General features: G+C 41.7%; 1 protein-coding gene across 1 annotated transcript in view; it reads left to right on the forward strand.

The window, feature by feature from the left end:
- The first annotated feature begins 77 nt into the window (after positions 1–77).
- The window catches only part of traf4a (tnf receptor-associated factor 4a), a 29626-nt gene continuing 12310 nt past the window's right edge, over positions 78–17393 (forward strand). The window contains exon 1 of the mRNA XM_087795533.1: positions 78–497. Coding sequence (XP_087651659.1) covers positions 355–497 — 143 coding nt within the window. The 5' untranslated portion in view covers positions 78–354. The remainder of the gene's footprint in view (positions 498–17393) is intronic.

A 17393-nucleotide genomic window follows, 5' to 3' on the forward strand; every position in this document is an offset into this window, starting at 1 on the left:
GAGCGTCTTGACTCCTCCCGCCTTGAGAAGAGGAGGCGGTGCTCGCTTCACCTCCACAGACGGAGGCTTGTGTGCATTGTTATCAGTCACTGCTGCAGGAGGAAGAGCCCGGGCGGCCTGACGACAACAACAGTATCTCCACCTTCTTCTCCACCACCTCGATCATCTCCAGACGGTTTCTGATCTGTTGTCGCCGGGATCCAGCAGCAGGACGACGGGGGGACGACGCGCCGTCGGTGTCGGAGAAAAGCGGACATGATATGATCCAGGCGTGAGCCGCCGTTCAGGGGACTAGAAGGAGGACATCGACGCGGTTCATCCTCCACAGCGAAGGCAGATCTTCCGACGACCAAAATGCCCGGGTTTGACTACAAGTTCCTGGAGAAGCCGAAGAGACGCTTCCAGTGTCCGCTGTGCAGCAAGGCGATGCGGGAGCCGGTCCAAGTGTCAACCTGTGGCCATCGGTTCTGTGACACCTGTCTGCAGGAATTCTTGAGGTATTTTTTTTTCTTCAGAATATAAATGCGATCCAGGAGATCCGGGCTTAAATAAAGCATGTGTAGGTGTGTCCTCCTCACCTTCGCTCGGAACATCTTTAATCTGTTGCCGGGTCAGAAAGCCAACCTGGTGTCACACACTGGACCGGGTCATTGTGTAGCGTTTGGTGTCGGGTGTCTAGAAACGAGCCTCGAGGTGCTTTAAACAAACTATATCCTAATAGATCCACTTTGAGTCTCGGGTGGATGACTGAGCTTGTCAAGCTTTCTTGGAGGGTCGTTATCTTTTGGTTAAGATCAGAAAGATACATTTGGTTTCTTAAAAATGAAAGGATTTCTGCTATTCTTTTATTTCTATGCAGGATTAGTGACCCTGTCACTGAGTCCATGGGACCCTGACACTTGCTTTTCATATCTGAGGTTCACATTTTCCCCCAAAACGTCTTTTTTAACAGTAAAGTAGTTTATCATCTGCTAACCAGAAAATAAAGCAAACAATATATAGATCACATTAAACATAACTTAAAAACCGGAGTAAGAATTTAACTTTCAGTTAACATTAGCATGTTAAACAAACAAATGATTTTGAACTGACACATATGTAAAGGACAAGATTAAAGTCTATTTTTATTTTGTATTTAGTGCACGCCAACTTTATATATCTTCTTTTACGAATGTATCTTTTTATTTTGTTAGCAGACACATCCTCCTTGGCAGAGGAAATACTTTTTCCTTTTTTTAAGCTAGGTAAAAGCAGGGGGTTGGCCCAGTCCCCTGGACACGTGCCCTCACGGCCCATATGTCTGGGGCGACACATTGTGCAGTGAGCTCTTTCAAATCTGTCACCACTGTCCCCTCACTTTTAAATAAAAACCCTGATTCGGCGACGTCATGTTTTCCCTCCAGCTGTGTTTTCCTCCTGACACATATTTGTCGAAAGGGAAAAATATGCGTTCCTAGTGAGTGATGAGGCGTTTTTATGGAGGCAGGTACAGGATGTAGTCGAGGAGATAACTGGGCCAGCAGACAAAAGCACAGAAGGGGGTGATTATTCATGTTTTGGACACAAAAATTGTCAGCCGGTGCTTTTGATGAATTGAGACCTAAATTGAGGGGTGTTTGCTGGATGTCTATTGACTTCCTATGCCGTCTGTGTTTTTTCCCCGAGGCGCCCCTCAGCTCGGATATATGGGTTGGCAAAGCTGGAGCCCATGGTGTAGACAATGTGTGTTTGTGTGATTTGGGGTCAGACGGAGGTGGTGGACCGTCTTGCCTCCAGTCTTGGATTAGACAGATTCCTTCATCTGTGTCAGTCAGAAAAGCTTCCGCCCAGAGGTCAGTCGCCCACTGACATCATTTCACCTCCTCGAGGGGTCGAGTTGGTACAGAAAGAAAGTCTTTGTTTGTCATTTGCTCTCTTTTGTTGCCTTAGTCGCTCAAATTACTTTTATAAGTTAACAGTTAGTGAATTATACAAAGTATGAAGCCAAAGTAAAATGCTCTTGCATGCATATGACCCGAAGTAACTGCGACAGCCCCATTAATGGAAGCTAATGAATGAATAAATGTGTTTTATGACGACTAACAAGAAGAAAAATACAGTAATTTATTTTAAATTGCATCAAGGTTTTGTCTTGGAGTCAGTGGAAGAAGTCAATTTCTTTTCTCATCTTAATGTTTTGTAAATTTCTTTGGTGCTTATTATAACATAAATTTGTAATACATGTTAATTGTTTTATTTTGATATATTTATTATTAATTTACGTTCATTTAGTTTCTATGTCTATAAACAAGATTAGTGGTTTATTTTTATATCTTGTATGAAATTAATGAATACTAAATAGGAGTTGGTCGTTCAATGTTCACAATTCAGTGTATTTAATCGTAATATACTGGTAAAGTTCAACAGAGCCATTAAAATGCTGGCGACTCAGCAAGTTATTGAAACATAAATACAGTAAAAAAAATTCAGCTTCCATCAATAATATGTAGTTTCACTGCCCGTCAGAATGTTGTGGTTTATTCTGTTGGGACTTTTTTCAACACGGCCCTGCAGTTGTTTGTACTATGATTTGAGTTGCAATCGAAGCCAGCAAACGTTTAACTGTAACCAGCAGAGAGGAAAGAAGTTGTCAGTTGTATTTAGACTAAAACTTGAGAAGTGCCTGAAGGGAAACGGCCAGTAAATGTAGCACTGTAAATGTGGAAGCTGCTCTCCAAATCATTAACAGGATTGTGGGGATGTTAGAGACTTGTTAGACTACTGCATTTTTGCGTAGTATTTCCACGTGGGTTGGCAGTGAGTCATCATGGTTATGAACAGTGGAGAATTGGTTAACACGGTACAATCCTCAACAAAGCGAGCGAGGGAGGAGCAGCTTCTGATCAATGAGTTTGGATCGTCAATGTTCTCGCGGCGTCATCGCGTCCACCTCTGCCTTTCTCCGACGCTTTTCACTCCCACTCGGTCTTTACTCAAGTTACCTAAACAGGCAAAGTTGTGATGTGTGTGTGAATGTTTTTCTCCCCTTTAGTTTGACCAGAATGCCTCGAAAGTTGAGTCACTATCGGTGGGAGCTAGCATAACCAGGCTAGCTGGTGTGTAGACTGTTGGATTCAACTCATGGTCACAGTAATGTTAAACCCAGAAATGTACATTTTGTTTGGTTTTTGTCATCCGTGTTGGGTTTCGGTAAACTACATAACAACCTTAGCCTGAAATTTTAAAGTAAACAAACACTAAACATACCTGAACTGGTTCTTGAGAACCCATTAAAATGTTGATTATGTAACAAACTGTTCCATGAAAACTTTATTTTTCCCTCTGTGACCGATCATTGATCCGGAAACGTTGAGTCAGTCATGGTAAAAATGATCTGGCAGGTCTTAACCTGCTTGTAAAAGGGCGTGTGAGCTGAGCCGGTCCCTGAGATTAGAACTATCTTCAGAAGACGAAGTTGCAAAATAATTAATCTGTGATTTAAAGATTGGCTCAATCCAGTAAGTTATAATCATGCCCACGTTGAGCAGGAATCCATCAACAGAGAATTAACTTTTGTATTCATCACTTCCATAATATACAAATCACATTTTTATATGCAGAATGAGTTTATTTTACAAACAAAAACGAGAACAAAACAGAAAATATTATTTGCTGAATCAGCCAATTGTTTTAGTGAGTATTTAAGGTAAGGTAAGGTAGAACTTTATTTACTAAATTTTTTTTTTCCAATAGCCACAGCAAATACAGCAATTTTTCATAAAAAATAAATCAAAATAAAATAAGAACAAGAACAAAGAGAAATAAAGAGAAAGAACAAGATGATACAATCTAAGTCTGAAGATAAAGATAAAGAACATAGATCAAAGAAAAATAACAAATACAAAGGATACAAAGACTAACATAGAACAGAACATCCAGATTTTTCGCTCCACGCCTGCCCCCGAACTCAGAATTGTACAATTTAATAGCCCGAGGAATGAATGAGTCCTTGAGTCTATTAGTGTTTACATCTGGGAAGGAGCATTTGCGCTCCCTCTGCTTCTCTGCTCACTGATGACAGTGTTGAGAGGATGACTGTCATCATCCATGATGGACAGTAGTTTGTCCAGTGATCTCCTCTCAGAAACTGTCACCAGTGAGTCCAGCTTCATTCCAATGCAAATTTAAGAGTTAGTTAGGGTTCTCTATCCTCTTACCACTTACTTAAAAAAAAAGAGAGTCCATACAATACAATAGTCATCATTTGTCTAGTTATTTTATATAAAAATATAATAATAAAATATTTTCAATCAAAAAAGGCACTTTACAAATAACCACCAACCACCAATAATACCAACATGTTTTTTGATAATCCTAATTGTTGAAATAAAACAAACTTCAAACTTTTTTTGCAATCACAGTTGAGGATAACCTGCACCGTCTTCCTAGTAACTCCTCTCCGCAAGTCCTCCTTTACCCTACTTTATCCATACCTATGGACCTCACTGGTTTTCCTTCCCAATGACTTATTGGTTGAACACTGTTTCTCATCTCAACTTCCTCAAAAGTCTTCATGCTTCTCCATTTTTCTGATTCATACTTGGTCTTCTGGGACGTTTGTTTACTACAACTGTAGCATTGTTCCGAGTTCATTGTGTCTCAACTATGTTACACGATGAACTGGTAATAATGAAGCATGAATAAAACTACACATCAGTGCAGGAGCTTGAATGAAATCGTCCATCATCGGTGGGTGATATCGCTCACTCGCTCGTGCACAAACAAAACCGCGGCCAAGCTGACCACATCATTGTCAGCCTTTTAATTAAGCAAGCGTGGCTGTTGCGGTCAGTTCAGCGTATCTGTGAGGATGCTTTTGTACCGTCCGCAGTTTATTGAGTCTGTCAGACTCTAGTTTGCTAAGGCTTGTTGTGCAACCTTCCCTGGATTTATTGAGAGTGTGACATCCAGCCCGGACTTGCCAGCCGAGTCTGCCCACCTTCACGGCGGCGGCTCTGTCGTAACAAGCCGCACAAGAATGCCTCGCAGTGGTGTTAGTTCGGTTCACAAACACGCGTACTGTCATTAGAATCCTTATTTTTTTTTACTTCAAAGTAAAGGGAAAAAGTGGAACATTCCCGTGAGGCACTCGGCAAAATGTGTGAGTCTCACTTTCTAAAAACAGCTTTTGTTTTCCAGCTCATGTAAGAGCGGGACGCCAACATTTCGTCCTTCCTAAACGGACGGAATGAATGCTGACCTGCCTTAGGGACAGTCATGGGGTAGAATCAGGCCCCAAACCTACGATTTACTTCGATTTACTTCACAAGATAAAAAACAAATAGGGTCTTTTTTTTTTTTTAAATACTGTGAACAAAGTAGCTGATCTCAAACTCACGGTGATAACACACCCTGACTACCTGGGACAACAGGCGGTGGACACCATAGAGAAGTGGCCAGTTCCTCAGATAAAGACGGACAGACCAACATAAGACACATTTTCAGAGTCCAGTTGTGGAAATGTTTACTCAGCTGTAATTATGTCTTTCTTGTCCACTCATGTAGAAACAAACCCTTTATAAATGATTAGCTTACGTGTCCGCGCCATTTTATAAAAGGTGTTTTTGCCGCTCGTATTTCATGAATCATTTGAACGTGTTAAAAATGGAAGACGGTACATCATGTTAAATGCCAACGGTAAACGGAACCGGTTTCATAGAAAAAACCTGATGGTCAAGTTCAGCTCTATTTTAGCATTACAGCACAGTCTTCAAAACACATGCTTGCATGATGACTTGACGAGGAAGTAAGAACTCATGACTGATACTTGTTTACTGGAACATAATGACGTGCTTCTGTTCACTAGTGGTGTTTTTAGTCCTTCTTTAGTTGACTATGAATACCCCCGATGATGTCAGAGTTTATTTGATTGACGCATCTATAAAGTTACTTTGCGTCTTAAGTGTTGTTGTTGAATACATCTCTCTCAGCAGGGGGTCCTTCTGACTCTCCCATGGATGTTAGGATGTATAAAGGGGGTAGCGTAGCTGTTTCCTGAAGACGCCGCCTCGGTGCCCACTAGTGTGCATAAACTAGGTACTTGCGGCAGCTGGGTCTCCGAGTCTCAGTGGGTCTCTGTGTCTGAATGGGCCGAGTGCCACGGATGGCTGATGAATGTCTGTGTTTATCACGCATCCCATCACAGAGCCCTTCACTGTCCCGGTGCAGGTGTCGGGAGGCTTCTGGGGTTCAGATCCGGAGGGGCAGGGGGGTCTGTGAGAGATTTCACGTGGAGTCAAAGCCCTGCGATCAGAGATGCTGCAGCGACACAACAATAACACATGTCTGTGTCGTTGGCGCCACTATAGGGGAAGGCAATGAAATGGTGAAAAATAAAGCCAGCAATAGAAGAGTCACAATCTTGTGTGTACGGCTTGTTGATGTGCGGCATCTGTCAGGAGTCAAACACAACGCTTCCTCATCACAGACGGACGGCTGCGGAATCGTGGACTTCAAGATGAATCATTACAAGAGACACGTGTGGTTATTTATAGCCGCTTTACAGACCCACGATCGTTTTGGGGCCTCGGAAGTATGCCGTCATTGACAACCTTTGAAAACATGGACTTCAGACTCGTGTGCTTTCTCTGACCTTGCTCTACATTTCAGCTATTGATCAGCTGCTTTGTTGCTTCTCCTCTGAGTCGGTGTCAGGAATTGTTGGAGGACTTTGTTTGGTAAACTACTCTGGGTTAATTGTAGCAGATTACAATACTTGCACTGAACAATGAGTTAACTAATTTTACAGCAAAATGGCTTTTCCAGGTTACATTTTGACCGCAACCCCCTTTCTTCAGACTGTCCCCAAGCTATGCCTCCAGCAAGAAATCTCTCTTTGTTTAATTTGTTGACTACTTAAAAAATGTTTTAAACTGAAATATTGTATATTGTAATTATGCATCTTCTTAGAAGCGTGAAAAGAAAATACTAATAATAACCATTGGGTCTTGTTTATAAGTTATGGGAGGATGGAGATGGACAGCACTAGGCCTGGACGAAAGTATGAGAAGGTTCATCCAAACACAGGAAACGACCCCAGATCTCCATCTTTTATGGGCTTCGGGAAATGGATGTTAACATCCCTGAGAGTTGTTCATGTAGGAAACCCAGAATTTGTTTACTCTGAGAAAACTGTTTAACCATGAGTCCATTAAATCTTCACTTTCATGGGCTGATGTTGTGAATTTAAATCTTTTGTTTATGTGTCTTTCTGCGAATCTAAATGACAGATTACAGGCGTGGGGAAAGAAAACAAACTGACCGAAACAGAGGAAATACCGAAAGTTACTTTGGAGGGTTTTAAGAGTGGCCGACAAATTATTTATAATTTTGAGGAATTTTAAGAGTTGCCTCCGCTCTCACAGGTTCAAGATGATTTTGGAAGTATGAGCCGAGGTTGTTGTAGCTCTGCAGCTAAACTGTGAGAAGGCCCCAGAGACTGTGGGATGGATGCAAGCTGGCCTGTTGCAGGAGAAGTTAATAGTGGTGGGTCTCTGTGGAGGAAGCTGTGAAGGTTCAACGATACAGCTGTGACGGTGACGTTGGTGAGAGAAAGTCTCCACAGCGGTTCACACAGCTGCTCTGGACCCAAACACAAGTGAAGATGTTATTGAGGGAGGTATGTTTTGACAGCTGTTGAGTTTAGGAATGACATTTTTTAATCTGCATGAAGCTTCTCGGATCTTTCAGATCCTATCTTTTTTCTGCAGGATCTTCTGTCACTCTAAATGACTCTCGACACTCTAAAGCGATCATGACCCTGTGGTCAGGATGTCGACACATTTATCCTTCTCATTTGTAAACACATCTCCACACGTGTTGTCATCCACTGCTGGTCCAGTCTTATTATGGGATTGAGGTCGATGTGAGAGTTAGCAATTTGTGGTGAGAGAACCGTGACTCAGTTTCCTCACCTGAATTCCAAGTTCAGATGACTGTTATTAAGTGTCCACGTTCACTGTTTAAGTGGATGCACGATATTTAACTATTATTGTAAAACTGGTTCTCCGTCTCTTCTTGAATAGTTTAGCAAGATGAAGTGTCAGTGTCTCTCTTTCTTAGAATTGTTTACAGTTAAAACAGACTTGCTACCATTGTTAAATGTTAAGTTATTGACATGTTCAATAAAAATTAAGCTAATAATATAGAAATAAAGTTGAAATTGCTATGTTGGCCTGAGCTTAATAATGATATTGCGCTACAAAACATGGCTGACATGCTCGTGTAGCAAAGAGTCAAGTTATTTTGCAATCATTAAATATCATCTAAACCTTTCCATGAGATGCTTGAAATTGTTTTTGCAGTGGTTTTACAGAGCCATATGTTCCACTGGTGACTAACATGTTGTATTGCTTGCTTCCAAATGGTATGATGTTGTATTTGTAAAAAGTCATATTGTATAATTTAATGGGAGACTGTTTTAAGTCACAATTTCACCCCAAAATTATTACGACTTGTAGAATTGTATTTGTGTCATTGACGTCTCAGACGTTCCTGGCATTTTATCCACGGGATCTTCTATACACTCCCAGTTATAGACATGTCTGGACCTGCCCTGCCCCCCATTAGAGCCCCCTTTGAATTGAATATCTCCATCTCAGGGGCCAAACAATGATGGGAAGCATCTCAACTATGCAGCGGAGCACCTTGCCTCCTCACACCCGGCACTGCTGGATCCCTGCCACATAGCTGACAGTGGAACCAGCATGGCTAGTGCTTACTTGTGCAGGGTATGCTAGCTATGTGAGATAAAGGGGTGTTTATCATAACATGAACATTCTCTCTGCCTGTCGCCACAAAACTCTGACATCCCTTAAGCTTCAGTTCGGTTGCTAATGAACATGTTAAAAAAAATGCTGCGAGACCCCCACCCCCCATCCCCAATCCCCCTGTGTGTTGATCATGTGCACAGGTCAGTGAACGGGACAGCGTGCAAACACAAGTGCTCAAACTCCCACAGAAATCATTCCGGCAGGACGCATCCGTAATTCCAATTCCTCCACATCTAACGCTGACATGGTGAATGTGCCGACTCAGCTGACTGCATCCATTTACTTAATCAACTGAAGATGTTGTGATTATTTTGCCTCTTAATTGTGGGTTTTATAACCAGCCTCTGTGGTGAGACGATAAGCAAGTCTGTCATGATGTACTGACTCATATTGACTCTTTAATTTATTGAGTTTAAACTCTTAATCTTCTTTTGCTCAAATCACATTTAAACATGCCTTTAAAAACGACAACAAACAAATGTTTACTAAAGATGTCCAAATATATTTAAAAACTCTTAATGGAATTATTGTTTATTACATAATGCTTGTTTTAATGTCTTTATATATAACGTATCAAAAGTTTATGAATCTAAACTCTTGAGCAGAAATGTCTACAATTTTCACCTACCTATACAGTAGAATTACCACCTTAGATGTTTAATTTACACATTAGTTTAATCATTTGTACTATTTTATATATTTTAAAAACTTTCAATTAAACTAAACTAAAGCTGTGAAAAAAATAATCATGATTTGTGCTATTCCTGCAGTATCTTACCACCCTGTAAAACTTGTGTGTTCTGGCTGTTACAAAGACACCGTCTCTTTAAGTTTAATTACAAAGGCAAACCCTTGCAGGAGCCAAGGCCACAAGCATGCAAGCTCTTATACAATTTGATATGACTTGTTTCCTATTGTCATTTTTACATGTCGTATGTTCAGTTTAGACTAACTATCCCATAAGACATATTAAGAAACTGTTTTTGTTGAAATTGATTCGCAAAGTAAAGGAAGTTTTAAACAAATGAATGCTTGCATTGCATTGTCGCCAATGGAGTGCATCTTAAAAAATAGCTTCTTCTTTTTTATTCAAAGTGGAAATGACTCTTCATAGAATGATCTAGATGAATCGTGAAACAAGTCAAGTGCTTTTCACAACTCGAATACATTCTATCACCGTCATAAATGATCAATGGTGTGTTATATTCTTATGTCTGTGAATCTCACTTTGTGCTGAAAGCTTGTTTGTCCTGGTCAGTTGGGCCAGCATCCTGACCCCAGCGTCAGATAGTGAGGAATCAGTGTCCGGTCCGAGCCCGGCAGCTGCGAGAGCAGGGAAGCGGCCATCGTCCTGCCACCTGTCTCCAGTGAAAGGCTCCTCTGTGGCGCCGAACAGGTGTCAGTGAAGCAGTTAAGCCCTTCATTGGCAGCGGACGTCTGTGAATTATCGTCCTTTTCTCAGGCGGGCCTCATCAATGTGGAGGTCAGCGGCCAGTCGCCCTCGGCCTTTCCGCTGCTTTCAGCGCCGCGGCTCTTCTTTCCGCCGAGACTCTTCTGTCTTCATCAGCCTGTTTACTCTGGCGGTCCTTTAACCAAACAGCTCAATGAGTCAGTCCACTATACTGACTCCCTTGTGTCGTGTCTCAGAGACTCGCTCACAGCTCATTTTCACATGTGTCAACACGGCGTAAAGTCGCTCGAGCGTCTTCCTGCAGACGAACACTCAAAGTATTGATCCCGGGGCGAGGAAGTTGCTCGGTCAGGTGGACGTCCACATGGCTCCGTCAGCGAGAACAAGTGCTTTTCAGGAATTAATCTTTTGGTTGGTTGTTTCATTCATTGAACGTCAGTAACAATACACATCAAACAGGCAGCTACTGAAGTCTCTCAAAATTAAATGAAGCAAAAAAAAAAACATTATGAAAATAATATTATTTACACTGTATGTATTTATTTAGTAAACTAAAGATAATATTTACTTTCTAGTTGAATGTTGTTGTTATTATTATAGCTATTTTGTCTTTGTTAATATCAAAGTTGTTATCTTCTTTGTTGATGAAATATGTGTCTTTTTCATTGTGCAGTCATTTATTAAGAATTACCAGCTTATGTGTTATTGGATCAGTGTTGCTAAAAGATTACATCATTTACCCCCCAAATGACAAGCTAAGACCCAAATGTTTTAATTTTGCATAACTTAATATAACAATGAATATTGCTAAATAAATAAAAGCAGTTTTTTATACAGGAAAAGAAATGCAGCTTTGGGACCCTCTCTTGGTCCTGACACACCAGTTGTGAATCACTGTTTGTATGGTTTGATTCATAATGGTCTTAAAACCATTTTAATTTGACTTGATTTGAACGGCTTATTATCTTTGTCATCATTGCCCTAAGTATTTTATTATTCTGTTGTTATTGTCATATCTTGTTTTGTTAATATTGTCTTAGCTGATGAGTTGTTTATTGTAATGGAGCTCATATACTTCGGCTAACTTTAGTTTAAGTGTGCATTTCATTTCAGTCTCTTTTCATCGGCATCTGTTTTGGAGCGAGAAGCAGAAACTTGTTGTCATTTATCTCATTGTTGCTCCTGGCAACAGAGGCAGGTTGAAGTGTTGCTCGTGGATGAACAATGGTGCCGAGAAATTATTGAAACAAAGGCGATGATTTGACGTCAGCCCATCGCCTCCGCGAACAAAGACACCGCATCCACGCGGCAGACGAGTGGACGTCGCCGCCTCCCGTGGCTCCGCCAGAATCTGCGGGAGCGTATGGTCGGAGGGAAGGTTTGTTCCGTACCTTTATCTCCGCTCACCCTCCTCGCCGACGGATCCAGAAGGATATGAAATGTTGCTGGAGGTGTGATTATAGCAGCAGATAATAGCAGCAGTGTTTCTGTCTGTGTGGTCCGCCAACCGTCTCCGACACACACACACACACACACACACCTAAAAAAGCCCTCGTCGTCCCTCCCAGTTACCATGGACACAAAAGAACAGGACCTAAAATTGTCGCTGCCAGGGATGCACGTTACCTCCCAGACCTGGATCAGCTTACTGACGTCTCAGGAAAAAAAGGAGCTTTCTGTTCAAATGGAAGCTGCAGTTTTATTATGTAAGAACCATTTGGATTCATGCAGGCGTGATCATGACCGCAGTGTTCGATAGTTCAAACCGGGCTCGGAGCAGCTGCGCCATAGAAACCCCAGACAGTGACGGATGTAAATAATCGGGCAGCTTTATCGACACACGCATGAGCGTGGATCAATTTGAATCACCGGGGTTTGCACCAGCGGCCGCTCCAGGCAGCGTTCGAGGAGATTGTCCTCCCAGATGGTCTGAAGGGAAGAACCTGCAGCAACATGATTTGATGTGTCACTTTTCCTAATGCCGGTTGACGCCTCTCTGGCACGTGGGCTGCAGCTCGCCGACATTAATTTCCGAAAGACGTGCACACGGAAAGTGTCATGGGGCGGAAAATGTGATGATGCAGATGCATCATCTAAACCTAAATAATGTCGAGGACACATTGATTTGCAGCCAGGTTCCTGTCTTGATGGTCACATTACGACCAAGCTTGTTATACTGGTGGAGTGTGAGGTGGGTTTGAAACATGATTCTAAAAAAAGCGCAGACACAATAGACCGAGAACTCAAACAAAAACACGTTTTTTTTGCTTATAGACAGACAGATGAACAAGGTTATCACATAACTCGTAGGCGAAGGTCAAAAATAAATGTAATTGGTCATTATGAAAGAAAGAACTAAACTAAAAAAACGGACTCATTACAAGGAATGGTTATTTTAAATCAACTAAAATAGATTTAAAACAGAATAAAAGCAAACTCAACCACAGCTCTTTGAGGTTATTACATTTGTGTTTCTGTTGAGTATTTTAGATTCAGGTGAAGCTGAATTGGATCTACTTTAACATGAGTAAATCATCACCAAGGTCGTGACTTCTTACTTGCCTTTGTAGCAGTTATCACTCAGAAAACTTTTAGTCACGATTAATGATCCGGAGAAATCGGCGACTAATTAGACGCTGCATCACTGTGGACATTGCACATTTTTAAGCGGGCGTTCTAGTGGGACCGGCCTGAAATAAAGCTGCTAATGGTTTGCCCACACCTTTAATTCCCTGGCGGTGAGAAGATTTTACTGCCCAGCTAGAACAAAAGATAAACAGCTCATCCATCAGCAAGTTACTAATGAACTCATATTTTCTTCTAAGTGCCTAAAAGGTTGAGCTTTCAGTGTCATTTCCGCCGAGCCGACTGAGATCGTCTGGCTTCTCCGGGTCTCCAGCGTGCAGGGTAAACTGGTTCAGGTTAATTAAAAGATCTGTTGCCTGTAAGATTTTTCTGGTCGGGGGATTATCTGCTCTGCCCACCTGCTGCGCCGGCGTCTTCTGAGATACAGCGAGAGAAGAGGTGGTGAAAGAATCCTGTCAGTAGCTGTTTGGGCTCGAAGCAATCATTAATCTGTGAGCGTTTAAGGTCTTTGTTTAATGCTTTTATAAATACTGACACAAGGATTTTAACGACACGGATTCAACATGATGTCATACACGAGCTGCGATTGGTGTCTGCTTATCTGTAAAAACAGGATTTATGAGCACACGTGAACGCAACGTTTAATTAGCTCCCATGTGTGGCGGGATCATGAAGCTACTGAGTGTTCTCTATTGACGTTTCAGGTGGACAAGTCAATCCCAAACCAATCCCTGGCACAAATGACATCGTAAATGATGGTAAATGAACCTACTGGACAGTAAAGTCATGAGCTGGTGGACACTTGTGATTATAATGGATGACACGGCAACTTTTTTTCAGGCCGAGAAGCTGGAGTTAACACATGAATCATTCAAGTTTTCATCTGGAGATACTCGGAAGTCTCGGAAACGACTCACTTTTTGGCAAAGTGTCAAAAACTGTGCAGTATTTGAACCTTCCAGATAACTTGTTAATTACATTTATTAGAGGAAACGTCATAATCTGTTTTTAAGTGTATTTAATACAATTTGGACCTAACTATATGTATATAGACCGGTAAAACGACGCAACCTGTCTAAGTTTGAAATGCTTAAGACTTGGTAGGATTGGTATCCGATCTGTCCAAAGTTTGTGTCAAATTTCTTTTGACTTGATGGATCATGGAACAGGAGCTTAACGTTCAAGCAATATGTCTTTGTCTTTTTTATACCTTTTTGATATTGTTTTGGGGCAAATAAATTAAAGGTGAAATCATTGTCCCGGTGATTCAAAACAGGTTGGTGCACACAGTTGTTTAAAGGTATCCAGGTGAGATAATCTTCTGCCCAAAGCTAGTTAGCTGGTCTCTGCTAGACTCTGAGCTCCTGGTCCATTCTTGCTGCTCGCAGAAAGTGTCTAGCCTACATTCTGTCACAGTCACACGGCGCCTTCGACACCAGAACTGTGTCAGCGCTTCTTTTTCACGCCGCTCGCCTTGAACAACGTGCTCCTTCCTGAGTCATTCTATAGAAAACAAGGTTGCAGTTTTTTAATGAAATGTGCGTCTGGTTGCTGCTTTTAGCAGTCGCTGTCCCGGCACCAGCATTCCTGAGGATTAGTGTGGCAGCACCGTGGATCCTTGAAGCACAGCCGCCGCCGTCGTAGTGGCAGAAAAGTGGCCGCCGACGCCGAGCTAAATTTAGATCCACCATCTGTGATTAAACAGCTAAAGTTTACTCATGTCTGGAGGCATTTATAGCATGAAAGAGCCTCCTTTTTTGTTGATCCGTCTCCTGTTCTCAAGCAGGACTCTGACAAACGAGTGAAGTTTGGTAGTAAAATAAAGGGTGTTTCACACCTACTGCCTTAATGGCAGCTTTAGCACTTCTCCACAGACCGCTAGGTGATTCTCACATGTGTGACGCGTTAAAGCTCTGCATTGATCTCAAAGTGCAGTCCTCCACGAACCGTCCTTCCACCAGATCAAACGCTTTTTTCAAGTCCTGTTCCACTTTCATGTGCAGGTCCTCGCACATGTGGGCGCCTCTCTTTAGCGGTGGTCTTCTCGTGCTGTGTGGGTGAGGTCGGGCGGCACTCATGCGAGCGGGAGCGCCGCTGCCCTCGCAATTGATGGGGCAGATTTCCCGTCTCCCTGCCTTCTCCCACATCAGCAGCAGTTAATGAAAGTGGATTGATTTTCCCGTTCTTCCTGCATACAGCCGTATAATCTAGCGGATGAAATCGACCCGGAAAACAAAATATGCTACAGAATTCTGATACCTAGCGTAGCTTTGTGTGTTTGTTAGCCGTTGCTGCACTGAAGGAAATATCCTGAGCAGGTGAAGAGATGCAAACCAGGGGCTAAAATATATAAATTTGAGAAATATACTTCCTCACCCTGCAGAACGTCATCGATTGCTTGCTTACATCTGATACAATTAACATGGACCTTAAATGATCATTTTAATATTTATTATTCTCATGCTTTTACTAGCTAAACTCCAGATTAACGTAAAAAAAAAAACATTAGAAGGATTTCAGAAGAGCAGCTTGCTAGCTAAGAAACCATTTTCATAAAAGGCAATGTTTGATTAAAAAACGCATACAAAGTATACATCTAGAATACCATATAGATTTTGATTTAGTTATTTCTGAGCCTTCATCTATCTATATTTTTTTTCTGTTTATCTCCATGAAACCACCTCAAGCCTAAAGCTCCATTCATCAAGCAGCTCTCCTTCAGTGGTGCCTTTTTTCGTTTAATTTCTTTTTGAATAATACTTAAAACAAACGAAAGGCCGACAAACTGTGTTTGAGTCCTGATGTCAAGCTGAGCAATACATTTTGATAAATACTATGTATAGATCTGCCTCAAGCTATCAAGCTAAGCACTAATAAGTGTAGTCGTACAGAAGGAGGTTTTAATGGAACAAGTATCGTTTGAACGTACAGCTATTTCTTGTTCACTCACATCATACACTACAACAGTTGGAATCCTGTCTCTTTAGAATAATACTTTCTGCACTCTTGTCTAAATTGTGTTTGTCTCTGGCATGAAGGGAAGAGACGCAATTATCGGTGTGTTTACTTGCAGCGGCTCTGATGCAGAACATGGTCTTGCTGTGTTAAATTACACACCAAGGCCAGTCCAGGCCGCTGTTGTCACGGTCAGTGTAAACAAGTGAGGCGGAATAATTGAGGGTCTATTTTGAGGTGTTGTTTCTACTTGGCCGTTCAACTTAGAGTTGCCTGATTGTCGTCCAGCGTAAGGTTTGAAGAGGAAAGAAAATGTTTGTTTGTTTCCTTTTGGAAATAGATGAATAAATTGTTCCACTCTTGTGTGAGGGAGTTTAGTTTGCTTGTTGTAAAGGTATATTTCCATGAATTAATTAATAATCAGAACTTTTATAGACATGAAAGGCACACAATCATCCCACAATCAACACTTTTTTAAAGCTTGCAAAGTTAATGTACCTACATTTTTATTCTACAAAATTCAATTGAAAACGTTGCTTGACATTTTCTTTTTTTATATCTAAAAAGAGCAAATCTTCAGTTCTTCAGTCTTCAACGTTTTGACACCATTTGTAATTAAAAATGATCCATAAAATGCTACATTTCTAGAGTTTCACCTGCTATAATAAAGCAAAATACAAATGTATCCTGTGACCCCAGTGTGAGGTAAAGTCCCAGCATGTTGAGGTATGTCTAGTTGATTATTTAGTTAATTTCAGCTTAACACCCCCTCCCCTCTCACCCAGCCTTCAACCTGCTCTCCCTTCTCTACAGCCAGGGATTATAAACTCTTGTAAGTCTTCTCCCCTCCTCACACGCTTAAGAATAGATTATCGCATCCCGCGGGCTTCTGCCTACAGATGGCTGCTCCTTCTCAGTCTGACCCTCCTGCTGCATCTTCCTCTTCCTCTCGCTCTCTTTCGCCTCATCCTCCCATCACGCTGCCTTTCTAATAAACTGCACCTTTGGCACTCGTGTGGATCATCATCTAAATGTGCAGAGGTTCAAGGGGGGTGTTTGATTTTGGTCTTTACAGTACAAGCACTTGTGGTACTTTAGGCAAATAATGTTTCGCAGGCAGAAAATATCTGACATAAATACAAGTCCCATATGGATAAAAATAAATGCCTATCATTACATAAGAGATGACATCATGAGGTCCTCTGGTGCAGCAGCTAGTCTCTGTGTAGGGTCTTTAGGAAAAGCCGGATCTCTCCTTAGTTATCTTGGTTTCATGCAGCTCATAGTAAAACTGACTGTAAATGTTTCTATCTTGGTCCAGGCTTGGCGAGCCTGATGGAGAGTTGTGGAGATGAAGCCAGGGAATTGGGCCAGACTTCCTCCCACACACACACACATTTCTAGTAGTAGTAGTGTCTTTCTTCCCCTTGCATCATTCTGGCATCGTTTGGCAAAGCTGCAAAGTAGATTTTTTTTTTGTTAGGCTCAACGTCCTGGACTACATTTGGAATCCAAACCGACCCATTTGTTTCAAACGGAGTCAGATGTGATTTATCCGTGGGATAGTGACAACCTGCAGACTATTGTTGCTGGTTCATATGCAACAGCTGCCGGTGACTGTGACGGACCAC

This window comes from Callionymus lyra, chromosome 7 (genome assembly GCF_982586985.1).
Source record: "Callionymus lyra chromosome 7, fCalLyr1.hap1.1, whole genome shotgun sequence".
NCBI classification, from domain to species: Eukaryota; Metazoa; Chordata; class Actinopteri; order Syngnathiformes; family Callionymidae; genus Callionymus; species Callionymus lyra.